This window comes from Elgaria multicarinata, chromosome 5, assembly GCF_023053635.1.
Source record: "Elgaria multicarinata webbii isolate HBS135686 ecotype San Diego chromosome 5, rElgMul1.1.pri, whole genome shotgun sequence".
Lineage (NCBI taxonomy): Eukaryota > Metazoa > Chordata > Lepidosauria > Squamata > Anguidae > Elgaria > Elgaria multicarinata.
In genome coordinates this window covers 72,950,638-72,973,427 of record NC_086175.1, presented here as the reverse complement: position 1 = coordinate 72,973,427, position 22,790 = coordinate 72,950,638, and the positions used below count along the sequence as shown (strand labels likewise).

Genomic DNA, 22,790 nt, shown 5'->3' with positions numbered 1-22,790 from the left:
AAGTTACTCCTCTGTGCTAAGTGTGGAGTTTAACTTGGGAGTGTTTTGAATTGAACTCCAAATAAAATCTAACTTCGCAGCTATCAACATCTTTCAAGACAACACCTTCCTCTCTCTTTTGTGGGCACAAAGGATTTATTTTTAATATAGTGACTGCGGTTTGTTTGATAATATTCTTAATGCTACATTTATGCAAATAGGGCTCATACTGAGAAGAGAGAAGACAAATTAGTTTGAGAACCATTCCTCTGTTGCATTGTTGTTGTTATTTTGCAGAGATATAGAATATAAGGAACTTCCGTTATCATTGGACCAAGTCACCATTTCTAAATCACAGTTTTCATGCAGAAACTCAGTATCTACCTCACAAGAAACAAGAAAGGCAACAAAACCTAGAAGTAATAAAATGAAGACAAAACTTAGAACAACACCTTATCCACAGCAGGTAAACCTTCTTTCGTCAGATCATTTCATGCTTAAATAGTGTGACAACCTATATGTAACAGTAGCTTTGCTATGAATAATCATAGGAAATTCTTTGCAATTCAAAATATCAAATTCTGTTAATTTTACAGCCTAATCCTAAAAGCTGCTGCGCTGCTCTGTACGCAATAAGGATCAAGAATAAAGACTGCTGCAGCAATGGACTGTTTAGAAGTTGTGCCAATGTGCCATTGCACTGAACAGTAAATCTAGGGAATTACACCTTTTGCTAGCCTGGTTCTCTTCAGCTGTTTTGGAAAACTACAAACATTCTTGACCATTAGCCATACTGGCTGGGGCTGATGGGAGTGAAGTCCAAAACATAGAGAGAAGGCTGCACTGATACAAGATCACGTTGCATTAGCAACACCCTCCTGTGTGACAGATGCTCTAGCAAAAGTTTGCAAAAACTTTATATAGCATACAAGTGGGAAGAGAGGAGACGGGATATGGCCAAATCTGGAAATGACTCCCCTGTTCACTATCAGCTAATACAAAGTATTTTTGTTGCTATAATATTACATGCATTATGTATTTTACTAGTATGCTGTAATTTGATTTAAACCAAGTGGGATAACAGTTTGGGTATGTCATATTTAGGGTGCTTCTATAGCAGTTATGGCAACTGTTCAGGTGGACTTTGTGTTTAAAAAAAAGGTAAAGAAAACCTTTAAAAATCAGCAAACAAAAGTTTGAGCAGATAAACATTCAGGGACTTGGGAGGGGGAAGCAAAATAAAAATGTGGACAGCCTACTGAGGTATGGAGGTAGGAGTGACAATCAGTCTTTTATCAAAAGCCAAGTATATATGTCAGTTCAAGTGTGCAAAGGGGGGGAAGTAGAACTGCCCTGCAGCTTCCTTCCCATCCCATATCCCCATCATTTGCAGACATGTCTATGCAACAACTCCAAATGTCTCCTCCTCCTCCTCCTCCTCCTCCTCCTCCTCCTCCTTCTTCTTCTTCTTCTTATTATTATTATTACATTTCTATACTGCTCCATAGCTGAAGCTCTCAAAGATTAAAAACATTAAAATACAATATATAAAATTTAAAATCCATTTACATAAAATACATGATCTATATACATGAAGACAACATTTATCTAAAAACAACTCCATGTCAAATCATAAATACATTTATTGCTTCCTACTGCTCTGTCAGTTTCTGATAAGAAATAGTACTTTTCTAAGCTATGGATCATAAATCAATTGCAAACAGAGCTTACTCCAGAATGAAAGCATGCTTGATTATAACAGTTACTTTAATAATATCTGTCATTTCTAGTTAAAACAGGGTGTTTTAGATTAGATGCTTAACAATTACATTCTGGTAAATGAAACATTGGGAGTTATATCAGCTGCACTTTTGAACATTGCTTAGGCATATTTGCTGATTCAGTGAAAAGAAAGCACTGAATATCTGAGAAGCCATTGCTCTGCAGGCCCTGAGTTTTTCTTACAGCCTCCCAATTTCATATGCTTTAATTTCTGATAGGACTCAGCCCCAGAATCTGTTATCTGTGTCAGAGCTGATTGGAATTGGTGAAATAATGCAAAGTGTCTCTGAGCATTTGCAGAAAGCTTCCCCCTCACCATGGAGGAATCACTGCTTGCCGTGTACAATTAGTTGTAAGAAACAGAGCTTTAAAGGCAAATGGCAGGGATCCCAGAAAGGTCTGAGCTTTAGTCCCTTGCTTTAGAAACTAAGTACTGCCAACTCTTCTTAGTTTATATGAACTGGTGCGACTGTAGTTCAAGGTGGTACTTGGCTGCAGTGCATGCTGTTAGTCTGTTATACTGACAGATTTCAGAGTCAGCTATTAAACACTTTTCTTTCTTTTTATTTGCTTTTTCAGCAATACGGCTCCTTCCAGACAGACAAACTGGAATGTGGCCAGGTTGGAAGCTGGAGATCCAACTCCACAGCAAATTCTGCCACCATCCAAGAACAAGCCTTCCATTCAGAAAACAGCGAACTTTTATATACCCCATCGTACAGCTTACCTTTCTCTTACCATTATGGACACTTCCCTGTAGACCCTCATGTATTCAGTAGCAAAAAACAAATGCTGCCTTCTAAATTTGGGCAGTCTCAAGGAACACCTTGCGAAGTAGCTCGGTTTTTCTTAAGTACATTGCAGACAAGTGGAGAGTGCCAATGGCACTATGCCAATTCTCTTGTATCAGGCAGCCAATCGCCATCTAAAAGTCCTTCTGATCAGACAGCAAGCAACGTACGCCATAATCTCTTACAGGGCTATGAAGGTGTGTATTACATGAACAAATCTGAAGCTCTATTGTACTCAGGAAAAACCGTATATTTTAATTTTTCAGAAATCAAAGGGGTGTGTTTTGAACAAAGCTAGTTAAAAATCTTTGATAACGAAACTAATTTATTCAAATTTTCTCTTCATTTAATTTTTTGAGCAATCAAACTTGTGCTTAACCTAAAGGCTTGGGATGTTAAAGACAGGACAGGATCAAACCCTGGATTGAAGAATCCATGAAAACATTTACAATTTACGTTGACACCTGAATCGTTGAACTTTCTGTCCAAATGTAATGTGGGAATAACATTTAAGATATAAATCTAATGTGTTGTTACAGATATAATGCACATTCTGTTCCAAAGACAATTTAACAAGAGGCCTAGATTCAGCTTTATTTTTCTTAGGGTTCATTTAAACAACCTGTTAGAGGCTGAGTTCTCATTTTGTTTTTCCAAATAATATTAAAAACACCAGCCTGAGAAATCAAATACAAAGCCTTTTCATCTGTTATGTCTGATCTAAATGGTAAGTTTTCAAAGGTGCCAATTTGTAAAGGTATGTACCCCCAAATAAAAATAAACCCAACCTCATCCAAACATTTATGTTTTTAAGAGTTCCAGTGAAGTTCAGGTCCAGTTGTCTAAGACGATAATTAACTATAATTTGATTCTTTAGAGATTTTGAGAATCTGTTTAAACTCCATCTTGCAATTTGCTGTGGAACAGGGGTGGTGGAGTTCTCCCTTTGCCCTGCACATTTCTATTTGAAATGCTGCTCACTAATTTTCACAAGGTTTAGGGCCAGCAGCTGCATTTATCACTCCAAAAATGCATGAAGAAGCATACATACTCTAAGCAGATTTTACTGTATTTGTATTCAATCATAAAAATGTCAGCTTTTATCTCAATTCCTTATTTGAGCTATTACCTTTATATGCCTAATTTATTTTTGTTGTTTTTTCCTAAGTGCCACTAACAAATAGAAGATACAGCCCAGAAGGTACATCAGACAGCTTTGCAAGCTGTGCTACTCTAACACCAAATAGCAGATACAAAGAAGATATCTATGATTCCAGTATTATAAAACACAGCAAAATGGAAAGCAGAATATACCCAGCACATCATCATCTCGTTAAAGAAGAAAATAAGCTAGTTTTCAATAGAGACTTACAAGAAAAAAGTAATATTAGTGAAAAGCCCTTTTCAAACTCCTTAGCTAACTCCTTTTTGTCAAAATCAGAATGTTTCCAAGCGAAATCAATTGGACAACTTAGCCACCTTCTCCCAGTTCCAACAGTATATGAACAAAGAAGAATTTGCATGAAAGAACCAAAATATGAGCACGTTGCCCATCATGCTACAAATCTAGGTGAGCTGGAAACAGACAACAGGATGACATTAAAGCTTGATCATGACTCTGAAAATGATCATACAGTGGATGTGAGACACACAGGGCAAGTTCCTTTTGTACTTCTGAACTACCACCGGGTTTTAGCCAAACATGGGACATTTCAAACCTCTTCATGTACTGCCACAGGACATGTAGCAGAAAATTACGGACATGGTTCTGAAGAAGTAAATATGTTTTACAAAAGCCAAAGTCCCTCATCAACCTCTTCCCCTGAAACTCACAAGGATTCTGCACTTCCCCATTATATCGGAACGTCTGTAATAATAGCCAATGGGAGGTGACAATAATAGAAACCTGTTTTTTAAATTTAGAAATATGCTGGAATGGTTTCCAAAAGGCATAAGAATACATGGGTGCACTTAGTAAGCATTGTTTAAGGTCAGTGAGGCACAAACTTGCATGCATTCTTGGCATGCCCTGTGTATCTTTAAGGTCAGGAAAAATGTATCTAGCTTCATTGCCTCATTGTTACCAATTTATCTCTGCAGTTGACTGCCAGTAAGGAGCCATGTAACAATTCATATTTTTGTTGCTGTTATTTTTGACTTCATTTTCTTAACAACAAACAACCCACAATTTTAATATTTGGATGCCATAGTATGGCAGGAGACAGTAATTACCACAATTATTTGTGGCAGCCTCTTAAATGTTCAAATACATTACCCTTGAAATATGTTTTCAGTTCCTGAATGTAAACCATTACTTTTGACTCATCTGACTTTGATATACTTTACCAGTGCAATCAAGAATTGCAAACCTACATGAACTATGCATCTTCAAACAATGAAAATCTATCAGTCCAATAATCTACCAAAGAATTTATTTTAACACTGAAGGAAGAAGTCTTTGGTAAAAGTCTTTTTAAAGTGTCCCCAATCCCACCCCACATTTCAAATACTCCTCCAAACTTTCCTTTGGCAGCTAGACAAGAAAATAGTGAAGTTGTGTTCCATTTTGCTCTGGCAATCAGTTTTGAAATCTTTTCATTTTCAACAATCATTTTCTATTTAGTTCAGTGAGTTAAGCGTTTTGATTAAGATATGATAAAATCCGTTCACCAAAAGCATTAATGATTAGGTGAGAATCTGGAGGCATTTAAATTTTGTTTTGCCATTTCAGTAGAGCACTGTATGTTAATTTTTGCCTTTCTGTAATGTTGAGTCTGGAGGGTAAGACAAGCCAAGTACCTGCTAATATTTTATGCCATGAGTTTATAGCCATTGCTGTGAACCAGTTCTTTGTGGGTACTCTTAACACATATACAGCAACAGCACAAAGGGATACACATTGAATGATAGGGGGAAAACCTTGCATACACATACATAGGCATGCAAGGAGCTACTGGAATGTGGTGGTTTTTATCTTGACATAACTGATGAACCATACATATTTTCTTACCATTGGTAACATCACAAAAAGCTCCCTAATATGAAAAAGTATGTAATGTGTATTAACATTAAAGTTCATGAAATTTGGAGACAGGTGTATATTTTAATTTGCATTTAATATCTCCTTTTCTTAGGTTTGTTGAAGGCTGAGCTACACTAAAAAAATTCTAAAATGTTCCCCAGCTAATTGAAGTTTCATTAGAGCAGTGGGAAAAGTTCCATGCCCCAGGAAACCCATGGCATGTTTGCCATTGCCTTGAAAACAGGCAGAACCAATTTAATATTATTTCCCAAAGGAATTGTATCTAATGTATCTTGTGCAATATGGAAAAGAACTTCATTGATTGCATCTTTTCAACTGTTAAATAAATTGAAATATAATAGGCATTTTCATAATTAAACCATTTTCTTACATTTAGGCATAGCAATACAATTCATTCCCTTTTCTAGTTTTATAAGAATGTGTTGTTATAAGGACACAAACTTGTTTGAAATTGTTTGTGCTCAGTATTATCCTATTAAATGGTTAAGAATGTTGAACAAGCACATTTTAAGTAGAGCCAAAGCAATGTGCACCATAATCCTAATGGAGTTAAACTGTGCCTTGATTTGAAACCAGTGGTTCCCAAAGTGTAAGGTAAGCTTCTCTAGGGGCACATAGTTGCTAGGGAAGGCAAAGCAACTTACTTTTATCCCACCATTCACTGCTGCCAGTCAACACCCAGTTGTTTAATGGGGCACTGGCTTGTTCCAATTTCTTGCATACCTTTTTTGCCTGAGTGTTCCTTTCTGTGGCCTTCTTCCTTACCTCTTTTGCTTGATCTTTCACAGAAGTGAGTGCTTCCAGATGAACTAGTAGGTACCATTGTTTGGTGTTGTCTACATTTGGAGAAATGCTTATTGTGTTTTCAGAGTTTCAGGGAGACTTCACATTGTATAGCTTGAATGGTTTTACATTAACAAGCACTTTGCACCAGTAGTCTGGGTTCTATTCTCATCTGTGGCATTCACCACAGGTGAATAAAGGGTGCATGTCTAAAGGTTAAATATGCATAATGTTGGTAACATCTTTGAATGCCATGACTACAAAATGCAGACCTACAGTAGACTGCTTATCATTGGCATGTTTCTTGGGGTGCATGTGTGTATTACAATAGGGGAGCATCCCACTTTAAAATAGGCCCCAAATTGCATATGTGAAATTGCTCTAAATTTGATTGATTTCTATCAGACAACAGTTTAAACTTGAATAGTAGAGGGTTAGGAGTTAGGTTATTTCAAGCATATGGTTTCAGTGCTCAAAGTCAGCAGGAACACTGAGGATTAGATTGCCTGAATATTTGCAAAACCATTTAGACAAAAACATCTCTTTTAGAAATGGGACTGCAAACAACGCCTTAGTCCATAAATCTCTTGCAAGTTAAGTAAAGCTCATTGAAACAAATAAGGCTCATACTTTTTTTTCCCCCAAGTCAAGCCTGGTTCATGCTAGCTTAAAGATCATGGCCTGAAGAATTGAGGTGATGTCTCTTTGCAATACCAGAATAATTGTTTGTGTATTAGAGCATCACAGTTGTACTATCCTTTGCTGATGCATCAAATGCTAGGAGCATGCTTAGGTTACTCATACAATTTATAAATTTGCCAGATACATAATTTAGAGTTAAATGTATTGCACTTAACAGTGACAGAAGCAAACTTTTCCTAGTGGCCAAACAAAAAATATTCTCAAGCACCTGTAAGTAAAATTCTTCGAATTTTGATGCCCTTACTATTGCTGGAAACAGCAAAAACAGTCTTAAGTATAATAAGGTCTAGGTATAACTGAACTTTTGTGATTCCAAGCAGAATACTGTATGTGTATTATCGGATACAAGTTTGTTTACAGGTTTCAAACTATTGGCCATTCCTGTGTTCATTCAGGTGAGATCCTGGAAGAGTACATTTATGCCAAGACACACATCTTTATTTTGTCTTGGCATAAACAAAGTCTTTATTTTATTGGAGAAATAAATTTTCTCATGAGATACTAGCAATTAGCTGCCTCGTAAAAAGAAATCTGATAGACAACTATATCATAGTATTCTACATTATCTTCAAAGTGACACCAGGCCTCTCACTTTGTGAGAAAGCTTTATTTTTTAAAAAAACTACACATTTTAATTTTCTGAAATTGTCCAGTATTGTTCAAGCAGTGCCTACCTGTTGCTCAAGATGAGTAGTTTTAAATGAATCTGCAGGAAAATCTTCTGTTATCCCCTGCATGTTTATGAGGTCATGAAATATGAACTAAAACATTTCCATGGAGGAAATGAATATTCCCATATAATAATATGACATGTTCACACTTGGAAAATGAATGAAGAATTCCATGCAGAAATGAGAATTCCAACAATTCTCAACATGGAATCTACCACGATCTGCAATGTATAAATTACTAAATTTATATAAGAATTGAAATGTATAAAGCATTTACATGCAGTAGAAATGGAAACCTGGGAAGGAAGCATCATTTGGGAGATTTCCTTTCTTTTCACTTTGCCATTTATTCAACATTATGAATCTTAAGTACTTATCATTCAACATTGCAGGGTTCTAGAGACATGTTTTGCTTGGTAAAGAAAATGTGAAAAATGGAAAACCTAATCACTCAACATAGGCTTTGTATCATACCAACAGAAAAGTCACACCGTAAGTTCTGCTGAATACAATTTTATCAGTTCCCTTTTCCTTGCCAATAATCTACTTCAGTTATAAAGTTCAGCCATGTATGAGCAGATTTTAATAATTTTAATGAAAGTTTGTGCAGCATAATCATATGCATGTTTACTTGGAAGTAAGTCCCACTGTGCTGAGTGGGGTTTAATCACTAGTAAGTATGTTTAGGATTATAGCGTCACCATAGGACTATAGGACACCATAGTATGAATGGAATGCCTACTATGATACTATTACATGTCCAAAATCACAACAGATGCCAGCTATTCTTGGGAGGAAGCTAAATCGTTTTATTCCCATTCTGGAACTTTATAATTTTTTTATGATGCAAAAATCAATTATTTGACAAAAAGTATGTGCAAAAAGATATACACACAAACACCTACAGCCTATTATTGCTTAGGTTTATATATTTACTCCCTTAAATTGTAAAGCTTCTTTTGCTTATTTATTATGTAAGATGAAAATGTTAAATAAAATATTGTAGCCAAAGGAATAAATGGACCTCTATTATTTGCTTGGTTTTACAAGTAGAAATAATACATTTAACACATTTTCATTTTTAATATAAATTGGTTAATTTAGGTACATAACTCTGTAAATAAAAGATGCTGCTGTTTTTGAATAGCAGTTCTAGAAAGTAACATTTTAAGAACTGATCTAGAGCTTTTGAATTTAATACTGTACATGCTAAGAATTGCTACCTACACAGTTATTCCCACCCTCAACTCAAGCTATGATCCAATATACACGGATAAAACAAAATGTACTAACATGCAGCTTTTATCATCCAGTCACCCTACCTCATTCACAGGATTTTAGGGAGGGGGGGTCCAACTGTTGCTGCCTTCTGTGTTTCCCCACCAATTTTCCTTTCTTTTCTTTGCCCCCTCCCTCCCCCCAAAAAATTCTGTTAAGGACAGAATAACTCTTTCCCAAATGGTACATTAGAAAGTGATGCAGAAACTTTAGTGAGAGGTTACTCCAGAGTGATATGAGCAACTTGAGAATGTTAACACAATTTCACATAGTATTTTGAAGATTATTTACAGTACAAACTAGTTGAAACTTTCACGAATGTTACTATAGCTTTCTGCTTTGATCTAACTGTAGATTTCAAATTGAGAAAGAGGAAGAACATTTTTCTTTCTCTAAAATACATTACAGTGAACAATGGTTCTTTATCTTTCTTGATTTTTATTTTATTTTATTGACATTTAAGAGGCTAGCATTCTCCAGTGCCATATAGTCAGTGGCTGTAGCCTAGTACTTTGTTTTTGAAGCATGTCCAGCCACACAGAAAAAAAGAAAAACGATGGCAAGTGGCAGGGCATGTCCTGAGGAGCAAGCTTGTACTGTGTTTGTTTTGCATTTGTGTGTGTGTTAGCTGCTTTGTTTGTTTTGCCATGGTGGGGAGTTAGTGTTGATCTGTGGTTTGTGTGTGTTTTGCCTGTGTGACTGTTTTTCTGGGCATCACCAGTCTTGTCTTCTGTGAAATGGGTATTGGAGTAGAAACTGTAGGTTCAAGAGTGGCTTTGTATTTTGGAGATCAAATAAGCCTCTCTTCCTTTGTATTTATATTCTTAGGCAAGTTACTTTCCCTTTAGTCTCACCAGTTTGCCTTCTGGATGCCATGCTCACCATGACATCCATTTCGTGAGAGTGCCCATGACATCCTCAAAATTCCTAATGTGCCCCTCACCCTAAAATGGTTGGGGATTTCTGCCATATGCAGAAGGACTGAAGGAATGTTTTTTTAAAAAAAACAATTTTAGTGACTTAAAATCTTAGATACATTTTTCTTGATGTCAAATACATTTTTTTAAATGGATGCATATTTAGGGTCCACCACCACCCCCAGCTAGGGAAAAATGACATTGATACTGGATGATATGATAAAAGGGTGCTCAAATGAACAATCATTCCCCTGGGGCCTCTCAGAGGCCATGGCTAGACCAGGCCTATATCCTGGGATTGTCCCGGGATCATCCCTGTGCATCCAAATGACATACAGGGGATCCTGGGAGCAGGCAGGGACAACCCCTCCATTTGCCTGGGATAATCCTTAGGTCTAGCTAAGGCCAGAGCCTCAAAAACGGCCAGATCAAGGTGACTTGTTCCATGAAAATGCTGGAATGGCAGACTGGTTTTACTTGACTATGCAGTACAACAGAACATATTACAGTACTCCAGTAGCTTGTTATTGATGGAGAACCAACTGATGGCAGGAAAAAAGGAGAGAGAAAATGAAAAACCTCTAAAGTAGGAGAAACATTACAGAAACAAAAAGGAGGAAAGAATAAGAGAGAGAAGAATGAGTTGTGCTTTGTGTGCCTGAAAGCTGTTCAACTGGGGCTGACTCCTGAACATACATCCATAGAATCTGGCTCCACCCCCTGTGCCCTTAGCTCCATCCTCTGCTAGAATGCGCCCTTTCCTACTGGATTTTTGCCCCTAGGCTGAAAAAGTTCACCCATTGTAGAGAAAGAAATTCCTGCTACTGCACTCATATCGGCTTGTGGCTGACTATTACGGACTTAGCTCTAGAATGTTGCAAATGCTGCTCTGCATAGGCACAGAAACCAAATGTGGGATTGCACAGAGATCATGAAGGAAGACTTTGTCCTTCTTTCCACATTATTTGTTGGATCCAAACTACATAATTCTGACTCTTGGAACCTAGTTCGTGACTATAGGATGATGCATCATATTACTGCTAATAGAAGTGCTGCTGCTGATAGGGTTGGATCCAAAAGTTGGCCTACTTAGAGTAGACCCATTGAAATCAATGGGACATAAGATAGTCATGGGTCAACTCTAGGCCTATGTCTGGATCCAATGCTATTATATCAGTACTTCTATGAGCAGTAATATGATGTATCATCCTAGTGGCATCAATTAGCTTTAAGAGTCAAAACTAGGCAAGTACATTTTCATGACTGAAACAAAACTATTAAGACACATCCTATAATCGTGGTTTTTTAAAAAAAAAAAACAAAAAAATCTGAAAAAGAAAAGCATATGCATAGTATAAAGATGTAAACATTTTGTGCTATTTTTAGACAGTTGAAGTATAACTTATTAGGACATGTATTTCAAATTGCTATGAAGGTTTTATAAACTACTCCTGTAAGCTCATTCTTAATTCTAAGTACCTAGTGGAAATTGCATAACTCTGGAAAGGTCATCAACTTCAGCCAGAGTACAATTTTGCTCCACACACTAACACATCAGAGTTGCTTAAGAATTGTTACTGTCAATAAATAATCTGTAAAGATATTTTCTTAATATGTAATAAGGAGTTTTATAACTCAGTCCAGAAGAAAAACTCATATTGCAAAAAATACGGGCACCATAATGAAATATTTTTGAAATCACTTCATCAAGTGAACAGTCTGAAAGGCGACATCAGCTACACAGTGGAAAAGGTGTTTTACCAACCTGGACATTTTAATAGCGTTACACATTTTCAGCAGGCTGCTTCTGGATTCCAGGATGCCTGGCTGGCTCCTTCAGACTCTGTCCAGACTCATTTTGCTATATTATAACAGTCACAAGGACTGTTACAAAACGCTTTTCAGGCAGAAATGGTGAGCAGTTGCCAAGTTTGATGCAGAAAACAATGTGATTACCAGCTGTACTCCCTACATACACCTTTAGTTGAGTGTCCTATAGAAAGAAGGCCCACAAGCATTCCTGACTCCAACAGCTGCTAGTCAGACATTATTCAGCTTTTCTGTAAGAAATAGGATATTTTTCTTGGATGCATCCGAAGCAAATAAAATAAAGTCAAGTATGCAACTGTTCACAACTGAATCGGATGTTCCTTTCTCCTCATTCAAGACAATATATTGTCTTGTATGAACAGGACCAGGCCATTCAAAAGGCAAAGGCAAAAGTGATATTCCCACATAAACTACTTGTACTTCAATATGTCCACACTTCATCAGTTTTCATTTACAAAAAGGAAATTAAACGAAGGAAATTTTCCAGTGCAAATATTTCCAGAGTACAGCTTAAAATAAAATAAAATAAACCATGGGGCTTTTGTGCTTCTTGTCTTTTGTTAGCTTTTCAAAGATTTACATTCTTTATTATTCCAATAAGAATAACTTACATTTTATTTGCTTATTTGCATACTTTTCTACCCCAATTTTGTTTACAAGATATTCAGTGCAGCTTACAAAACACCATAGTAGAAGAAAAAACATTTTAACACATGTAAAAAAGGAACAGCATAAAAATATATAACAACATCAGAAAAATATAATTAGACCAAGTGCTATTCACTCTACTGCCAAATGCCTACTGGAATACATTTTAACTTGTGAAAAGACAGCAACAATGGAGCTTGGCAGATCTCCCATGGGAGGGAATTTCAACACAGCACATATCAAAGAAGAGGACCTGTCTCTCATGCCCACCCATCTTTAGGTGACGGGACACAGAGCAGGTCTTCTGATGCTGATCTTAGTATTTGCGGAGGCTCATACAGGAGAAGACTATTATTTACATAGACTGTCCTTAGACCAGGGATATAGAGCATGTGGCCCCCAGATGTTGCTGGACTAGAACTGCCATCCATCTCTCACAACTAGCTATGCTGGTCAGGGCTGATGCAGTCCAATGCCATCTGGAAGACCATATATTCCCACTCCTGCCTTACACCACATAGGACTTTAAAGGTCAAAAAGTGTAGCCTGCAAACAAATTGATAGGCAACACACATGTTGTAGTACCAAAGTGGTATGTTCTGATCTAGGGCTCCTAGTTAAATCCCTAGCAACTGTTCACCATCAGCTGAACATAAATTTCATTTAATTACTATAAATTAAATTATAGGAATCTAATCTAGATGAGACTAAGGCATGAATGAGACAGAGTCCAATTTCTCTAGGAAAGCAACAGGTATACCACCTAAAGCTGGTAAAAAGTACTTCTTGCCACTGCCATCTGGATATCCCTGGGAATGGACATGAGCTTCTTCAGGACCATCCACAAGACCACCTACACCAGTTCAGTTGAAGGGGTGGGCTGAACCAACTGTATCCCTAGCCTGTCCGGAGAGTCCAACATCATGCGTAATTGCTTGATGTCAGATGATTGCTGAACAGAATCTCTTGAAAAAGAGATACAATCATGAATCTCATGAAAGCTCATGATGGACCTTTCTCCTCATCCACTGAGTTTATGTTGCTGCTGCACCAAGAATCGGGTGACACAACTGGGATAAGTTACACCTTCTCCTTTAATCCAGACCAGTCTCAGTAACGCATGTCATGTTGGCATGCTCACCCAGGATCAAATCCCAGATGGGAACTGATTTCATTCGGCAGCAAGACAGTTAAAAATGATGGTAGTATGGCAAAAGAGTATGAAGTTGCTCCATCCTCTTATATGGTCTTTCTGAACTCCCCTGTCACATCAGCCCACACTCTAAATAACATAAATAGTGGGGCCATGGTCCAACTTCTCACAGTCTGCCTGGCTGCCCAAACACACACAAAAAAGCAGGGCAGAAATCAATATTCCAAAAGGGCAGAATAAAAGTGCACCGAATTTAGAGAGCTTCTTGGTATTTCAACTAAGTTATATTTCACTGACTTTTGAATGCTTGTTATAAACTTGGTTTCTTTTTAAATAAATAAAATAAAATGGGTTTTTGCTTAGTACAATTGAAAGGGCAGTCCCGATTAAGTCAATAAAATTCTACTGCAGTAGAAGTAGCCTAAACTATTCATTCCTTTACAGAATTAGGTGTGTGTATATGAGTATGGGGGAAAGTGGTAACTCTCCATACCATTACTAATTTTGTAAACCTTCATAATGCTTTTTATTTTAAGGCTGGTAGATATAACAGATTTATAAATATAGTTTTTCAATTTCTTTCCCAATAAAACCTAATACTAGTCTAATTTGCTTTTTGTTAAAAACTCTGAACACTTTCTAATGAAACCACAGTATCTTTGTGTGTGTATGTGGTAGTTACAGCTAAATTACAGTAATGCTACAGAGTTTAGTTGAGTAATTGGTTAGATTGACTAAAATAATAATTTCTATCAACTAAACCAGCATCCCTGATTAAATTGGACAGCAGATTTTCATTTTTTTAAGAAAATACCACAAGTATATATAAATAAGTGCAAGTTGCAGATACCATCTTAGCAGAAGCATCCCCAACCCCCCACCAGCTGCAATACCTCTTAATGGTGTTTGTGGCAACATGTGTGCAAAAATATACTTTTTCTTCAGAAATATTGTTTGTGCATATGCATATTTACAGAAATTTAATCAAATGATTGAACCATATCCCAAGCAAAACTCATAAGATTAATCAACTAAGGTTTTTTTAACCTGGATACCAGTACAAATCTACATCCATTAGCATATACGTGGTTAGGATCTTTTATCCCGGTCACTCTGCACTTAATCTCATCTGCCATTCTGTTGCTCAATCAACCAGTTTGAAAATATCATCTGGAGCACTTCACAACCTGCTTAGAATTGGAAATTTACCCTTCTGATTAATTCTGAGTAATCCACAAACTGTATAATTTATAAACATATTTCACATTATTAAAATAGTGCCTTTTCCCATCTTGTTTCCTGGTTTCTAGTCAATTATTGATCCAAAAGAGGGCATGTCTGCTTATTGTATTACTGATGCACATTTTAGGGAGCCTTTGATGAGGGTCTTAGATCATCTCTAAGAATTCTAAAGGGTGACTGAGGCAAGGCTTCCCCTTTGGAGAAGCCATGCTGATCCTTCTTTAGCAAGACTTGTCCTCCTATATATTAAAAAAGTTGAAGACATGGCAAGGCACTTCTCTATGTTCTATAAATAAGAGATTGCATTCTGAGGGGGAGGGAAGTCAGAAAGCACAGGCATGTCATTTTGGAATTATCTTAGATGTATTACAATGAAGTTGTATTCCTTTCAGTAGGGCCATGTTTGCAGGCATGCAGGGCAAGCTGAGGGATGGATTGCTCTGCTACTTGGGCCAAACGTTCAGGCTGAACAAAGGGTTGCCTCTGCTCAAGCGAGGCATAGCCCTGTCTCTATTTATTCTGAAGATAACAGCATGAATCATGCATTTAAACGTGCTGATGTAAGACAACAGGACAGAAGGATCCCGTTGAGATAAGAATGGAGTCCAAATACCTTGCTGGAGTTCTCATCCATTTCATTACACTAGTTTAGACTTAAGGATCACTTGAGTTATTAAATCTGAAACAACATATATAAATGAACACAGGACTTTTAAGGTTTGGAAGTAATAACTTCTCACTATTCAATTAGCTGTTTAAATTAGTTTAATTGTTCTACTTTTTTTGGTTAGGTCATGCATTATGCAAGAAACAGTTATGGATGCCACAGTGTGGGAAACTTCATGCAACAGAGGTCAAAATCCTCACTTTCAGTGAAAGGACAACTTAATCTCCAGTAATTTATTGTTAAACTACTCGGCCTCCAATACACAGGGATTATGCTAATCCACCATTACAGGCCAACTTCTTTGCTTTCTTTAAGGCTTCTTGGATTTATATTTGAGCCAAGCTACTTATGTTCTGATTCTTTATGCAGTGAACTTTAACCTACAAAAGCCTGCTTCTGGCTACAAGGCTGGCTTGCCTTTGCAGGGGCATTTTCATAACTGAACACAAGAGAGTCTTAGAACCCGTGGCAGTTCTCACTAGGAGGTTAGGTTACCTACAGTGCCCTGATATTCAGGAACTGGTTTCAGACTACAGCCTGGGTGGACAGGGCTGCAAGCCTGTGTTCTGTGGGCCTAAGCAGCAAACCCTAGAAGCATGGCCATGCAACTAGGAGCTTTGGAAAGCACTGCAAAGTTCTGAACGTATCACATGCCCATCTGAATTTGGCATTTGATTATGAAATTATTAGTAATAATCAAAGCACCTGAGTATCCAGTTAGGCGATATGATGAACATCATACAATATGAATGAACCTTTGATTTTCATACATAAAGTAAGAGATATCACAGGAAAATTGGTTTTGTGAGCCATTAAGGTGGCTTGATGTCTGTGATTCATTTACGGATAAATCCTATTTGTAGGCACTGCCCTTTGTGAAATGCCTTAACAAAATGAAGCTGCAAAGTAGAACAGTGAAACTGAGAGACCTTCTTCCAAATAAGTGAAAGGCTCTACATTTATATAGGAACCAGAATTCTATTGTTAGAAGAAAAAATAGCAATTCTGTGGTCAGTTGTGGAAACGTTGAACTTACAAGGACATTAAGATTGTGAAAGGCTTTGGCTCCAATACAATTCAACACAGGCTGAGCCCATTCTAAAAATTAAAATCTCTTTTGATCATTGTTTTGTTGGGGAAAGAGAGCAGGAGAAGAGGAATCTCTTTAATAATTGTACAGCATACTCTAAAACTGAATTTCAAAAAAGTATAGTTCAACTTTGTTTTTCATAAAGCTATTTACCTATATTCACTACATCAAAGCAACATTGTTAAACAAAACTATTCTATTCTATCACCTTTCTACACTAAATTTTCTGTTGAAGTCTCTCCTACAAATTCATATAAAACAAAGTAATATGTTTTAAAGGTATAAGATAAAGATGGGGAACATGTGATCTTGACGATATTGTCGGACTGCATCTCCCCTTGTCCCTCATCATCGGCTCTGCTGGTTCGGGTTGACGGGACTTGCATTGCAACACCACCTGGAGGACTACACATCCCCCTCGCCAGGTATAAATGGAAGCATTAAGAATCTGTAGTAACAGGATCATACAACCTTCTGTGGGCAAATTCCAGATAAGCGATCCATGTCAAAAATGAGAAGCCAGGGCCTAACCATACGGTTTCCCTCTCATCTATATAAAGTCTGAGAAGGGAACAAAAACTTGAAAAGCCCCGAATTCCAGGGTCATTCGATCAAGGGCCCAGAAAATTAAAAGATATAAAAGTCAGTGTTTCACTTGGTATACAGTGTTTCTATTGCTCAGCCTTAGATAATTTCAGTTTAATACACTGTCTCCAGCCAAGCTCTAGCAGTAAGTGTTGAACACAAAATCATAATCTAAATAAGCAGCTGTTTCATCCAACTGAAAAACTACTGATGCTTTGGAATTATAAGGTTTCTCAGCATATCAAAACAATTGCCATCTGGGTGCACCGTCACTACATCTTTGCCTTCCTCATGAACTTGAAGGAACCCAGAATCATCTATTCCAACGATCCACACAACTGGTCCCTCATCATTTTCGAGCTGGACTTTCTTACCACTGCAAATAGAAAACAGGAATTACTCACTTAATAAAGCCACCAGCATCAAGTTTCATAGAGTTATATTTATACCAGTTATAAATCCCATCAAAATATATTAAAGATGTGATTATTCTGATTGTCTAGATTCACCCAAGTGTAAATATTCTGATATATTTTAATATAAACATAATGAATGATAAGATTCAGTTAAATCTACCTAAACATGAAAAAACTTTCCATGTTAAACATAAATAAAGCCCGGACAGTCGCTATTGCTTTAAGAGACTTATGTCACATCTTTCTTGATGGGATTATTTCCTCTTCTAAATAAGACAATTAATATTAAGAAAATTAAAAGGATAAATTGACTTACCTATGTACCCAGTACTTATAGTACATTGGAAGAACTCCATTAGGTCCTTTCTCTTGAAAGATATTGATCAGATTTTCCAACATAGTCACACTTCTTGCAATCAGGCAGTCAGTACTTAAGGGCTTTAATTTTATATTCTTTGTCTTATTGTGCTCCATAATGAGATCATTGATGCATATAGTAGGGTTGCTGTTATTCACGTTAAATCCACAGCCTGAGGGAGGGGGGGAAGTAATCAGAAAGGCAGTGTAGGAAAAGTTCTATTTCTCTGCAGAAGTCTCTCTCTTCTTATTGTAATACAAAACCATTCATCTAGACAGCTGTGAAAATCCTTCTACAGGTTTCCAGAAAAGGTTTGGTTTTCAATAACGATGAAAGATGACACAAGCTCCTATAAACTCAAATCCATCTTGTCTGCTAAAGACAAGACAGGCTGGCTGACGTTTATGACAGCACTTGCCCCCTTTCCCCTCCTCTAATGAAAGCCAGTTCAAACAGTTCCAAGATCCGCCACATCTAGATATACAAGCCTCATTTAAAAACAAGGACGTTTTTGTGCAGTAAAATTGCTCAGAATAGTAGAAATTCTGCCAGCTGTTATGTAGCAAGAGCTTTTCTGTCTGTAGTTAGTAGATGTCCCATCCTAATCCAGTCAGTTTTATGGATATAGAAGTTTTGAAATAGATACACTGCTCCCCCACCTGCAAGGGCTCCCACATTAAATTTCAATGAAGAAAGCAAATCTGCATGCACGTTCTTTGGTCTGTATGTGAAGATGTGCTCCCTACGTTGAAATAAATGGGCCACTCCACACAAACAATAGTTGTGTACACAGACTGGAACACAGACAGGCTCTGGATACAGGCAAGGTAGTTTTAATCCAAGAAAGCAAATTGTGGCTATGAAATAGTAATTTCCACAATTCTAAAAACGGAGGCTTTCCTCCCCAACTCAGAGGCAGCAACTGGCATCTTAGAGAAAAGCATAGAGGATTCCATGTTCAAGTCAATGTTCAGATTTCTAAGGCTCTCTTGCCAGACTTTCTTTGAAGCCTCATTTCTTACCCAGCTCTCTAGCAGGGGAAAATATTATTGGCAGAAAGCCACCACGTTTAAATACAGCTCTCAGGACTTTCTTGATCAGGATTCTTGAATATGGATCTGCAAAATGTACACACACATCTTGTACTACCTGTTTATCCCCCCCTTTTCTAGCAATGTAGATTTTTCCACTCCCTATGAAGGAGATGGCAAACCCAGGCTTGTCACGTGTACTCATCATTAGATTCCCTGCTTGTCCATCAAGCATTACTCTAATAATTTAATACTAACAAGCCTATTAAATATAGAATTAATTACTTGGTAGTGTTCATAATTTGACTTAAGGATAAATAGTTTCCCTAGACATTTAAGAAGGGTGGAGTGATGATTCTAATCCATGTTAGTTATTGTAAGAATATTCTCTGTTATCCAAATCCACAGATTAAACATAGGATTTAGGAATGCTCCTATAAACATCCCTTGAAGTAAATATAATATTCCCAATAGTGGGGAAAAGAATTTTGCTAAAGGCAATTAAGATATATAAGTGATCTTGAGTATGTACCAGGACATATGAAGAGGTGAATTTAATCCATATTTATGGTTTTGTCAGAACAAAATTGAGGGTGCTATTTTTTCCACAATAGTTTTATAGGGTGTGTGAGTCTAAGCATAATTTTGGGATTGCTGTTAATGGAGATAGGGTTTTTTTTAAAATCCAAAATATTTAAAGTACTATCCACCACAGGTGAAAACTGTGGAAAGCACTGATCCCAAAGTTTCTTCATTTGGATGTGTGAATGGCACTGACCTAAAAAGATTTTTCAGCTCCAAATGAAATCTTCAAGGTTCAAGATCAGAAGTCACAAACATACGCTTTGTGTGATTACCATAACACATGGTATATATGCTGGCCATGACAACCAAACTAAAGTAGTCCTGAATAAGAGGAAGGGCTGTTCAAATGATATAATGTGCTGTTATCTTAAAACGAAGATTTCAAACTGCTAACAAAGAGACTAGTGATCCAAATAGGAGAAATTTGGCTTTCTGGCACTGGGTAATTTGTTTTGCTAAGGAGATTAAGGGGCATTTTATTAGCATGAGCTCTCTCTTCTTCCATCAATTTGACAAATCAGTGAACTCTCCTGCAAGTTGAGGGTTGGGGAGATAGACAACATTCCAGGTGCCTGTCCATTAGGGGCTTGGTGGATCATGACTATATTGTTAATTTTGTTATGGATTTATACTATCAATAATGGTAAAAGTAGCATTAAATGAACAAAATTATTTGAAATCATTTATGTTCTTACCAATAAGTATGTGAAAAGTATCTCCTGTTAGTGTGGAATTCACTAAAACGCCCCCAAGCTTCATAAGGTCACTGTAGTAAATATCATTTGGCCATTTCACCCGGAGGTCAATATCCTAGAGAAACAAACATGCATATTGGTTGCTCTGTATTCCTGCATCCTAAAACTCTACAGCAGCACAGAGCACATCCATTGTCAAGAACTAAAGTTCTTCATATACTTTTCATGACTGAGAATAAATACAAGTGAAGGTTGTGCACATTCATGGTTTCTTGATGTTTTCTAAAAAAATCAAACGGGGAAAGAACATAGCACAGATCAGATGTATTTTGAAATATTTTTGTTTTTCTTTATATATTAACTAGGTGTACCCTGCCACGCGTTGCTGTGGCTCAGTCTGGTTAAATTGAAAAGAAAGAAAAGACAAAGCGGATGTTTCTAATATGTTAAATTTCACAATGCTTGTGGATATACAATATTTTTGGTTGTTCCGTTGTCTGTGTAGATATAGAGATTGTCTGGTTTGCCGACTCTAGAACACGCAACATATAATTGTGTGACATCTATATTCACTCAGCCAATTGTGAGAGAACATGCAAATAGGAGAGGAGGCAGAGGCAGTGGATTGGCCTACTGTTTGGTTTTAAAAAAAGGATGTTTTTATGGTGAGGTTAGCGGAAACTCGGCTCAGTCTGGTTAAATTGAAAAGAAAGAAAAGACAAAGCGGATGTTTCTAATATGTTTAATTTCACAATGCTTGTGGATATACAATATTTTTAGTTGTTCCATTGTCTGTGTAGATATAGAGATTGTCTGGTTTGCCGACTCTAGAACACGCAACATATAATTGTCCATGTGAGAAGCAATCTGTGTCTAGATCTAAACCGCACAATTCTAAAGATTGGCCCTGAGCTTTGTTGATGGTGATTGCAAACGCCAATCGAATTGGGAATTGCAATCTCTTAAATTGAAATGGCATATCCGTTGGAATCATAGGAATGCGAGGAATGAGGACATCTTCACCTTTGAAAGGTCCTGTCAAGATTGATCTCCGACTATAACAATTGCTTCTTCATCTATAGTTGGAGCATTGAATCTTCGCACATGTTCTCCAGCAGGCATTTTGTCAGCATGAATAACAATCTTGTGTGTATCAGATGGCATCATGTCAATTGCTGTTTTGAACAAATGTACTAAATTATTTTTTTCGTGAAGTAGCTGTTGCAGTTTTGAAACGACGGACCTTTTTATGTCGGTATAAATTCAGCAGCGTGCATTCAATTCATCATTGCCATCACCAATGAAATACATTTGTAGGAATTTATGCTGACTATCTTGAAACGGAAGGAAGGAGCCGGCTTTATGATAAATTTGTCCTTTGACTTTGAAAGTTGGCATAAATGGAGCTGTGATGATTTCTGCGCCGAACAACGTCATTTGGAAGCATGAGTTGTATTTCCTGATGTTAGATAGGAAATGCTTTGATTCTGCAGTATATCCGGCAAGCAAAGTTTGTAATGGCTCTGGTGGTTCTCCAAGTTGAGGCAGTTTAATTTTTCCAGCAGCGCAACACATTCCTTTTGTTTCTCCATTAAATTTAAGAGCCCTGCAATAAGGACACACTTCAGTCATAGTGCCGATGAGAACATGCCGCCTCAAACTATAATCATCAGCTGGGTTGTACCGGAATGCAAGGCGATTGTAATCGTGTGATTGTTTACCACGGAGTCGTGTTTGACGCTGATGTGCTGTTTCTCGTTGACGTCTTTCAGCCACTCTCAGCCTGTCGCGTTCATTCTGTTGAGAACAAAGCAGATCTGAAGCTGTAGAACGCGATTGCCGTGCTCGCAATCGTGCATCCTCAAGTCTGGCTGAACGTTGCTTGGCTGGTTCCTTGGCACGTATTTGAGACATTCTTTTTCTTTTTTTCTCGTTTGCTGATGCCCGTTCTTCCTCAGTCTGATTTGCAATTTCTCGTCGCAGTGCTTCCGCTCCGCGAGTACGACGACCTAAGTGTGATCTTCTGCGAGGCATTATTTGGATGAAGTAAAGCAGATTGTTTGGTTTTTTAAAAAGGATGTTTTTACGGTGAGAGGGTTAGCGGAAACTCCTGGCAGTTACCTTTCTTCAGAACGTGTAACTGTCACAGGTGTGACATCTATATTCACTCAGCCAATTGTGAGAAAACATGCAAATAGGAGAGGAGTCAGAGGCAGCGGATTGGCCTACTGGTTGGCGATGTCACAATGATCAGCAGGACTGGTTTTGAGGAGGCCTATTTCTTCGATTTTAAGACAAACCTTTGACCCCATAAAGAACATAGTTACATAACGCTCGCATATTCGAATGCAACGTTGTGTCAAAATTTCAAAGCAATTGGTGAAGAACTTTCGGAGATATAACGTCTGTTTTGAACGGACATTTACATTTTTATTTATATAGATTTTAATATTGGTTTTCTTATTTGTCTTGAAGGGCACAGCCCAAAAGGTGAAACATAAATATTTTAAACAAAGAAAATAATTATATAGCTAACATTTTAAG

At 37.3% G+C, this 22,790-nt stretch overlaps 2 protein-coding genes across 3 annotated transcripts in view; one reads left to right on the top strand and one right to left on the bottom strand.

Moving 5' to 3' along the window:
- The window catches only part of SIM2 (SIM bHLH transcription factor 2), a 59,982-nt gene extending 55,537 nt beyond the window's left edge, over positions 1-4,445 (top strand). The window contains exons 9-11 of the mRNA XM_063126636.1: positions 277-445; positions 2,341-2,749; positions 3,721-4,445. Of these exons, the coding sequence (XP_062982706.1) occupies positions 277-445; positions 2,341-2,749; positions 3,721-4,445 (1,303 nt within the window). The remainder of the gene's footprint in view (positions 1-276; positions 446-2,340; positions 2,750-3,720) is intronic.
- The window catches only part of HLCS (holocarboxylase synthetase), a 147,447-nt gene that overhangs the window by 7,764 nt on the left and 116,893 nt on the right, over positions 1-22,790 (bottom strand). Inside the window, exons 9-11 of one of the 2 annotated variants that reach the window (XR_010025467.1) lie at positions 20,247-20,361; positions 17,894-18,107; positions 13,188-17,537 (exon numbers count right to left, since the gene is read on the bottom strand). Coding sequence is in view for 1 of the 2 variants with exons in the window: in XM_063126635.1 (XP_062982705.1) it covers positions 17,366-17,537; positions 17,894-18,107; positions 20,247-20,361 (501 nt within the window). In the remaining variant the exon portion in view is untranslated. Of the gene's footprint in view, positions 1-11,605; positions 17,538-17,893; positions 18,108-20,246; positions 20,362-22,790 lie in introns of those variants that run through there. The other variant, XM_063126635.1, reaches the window with a different exon arrangement.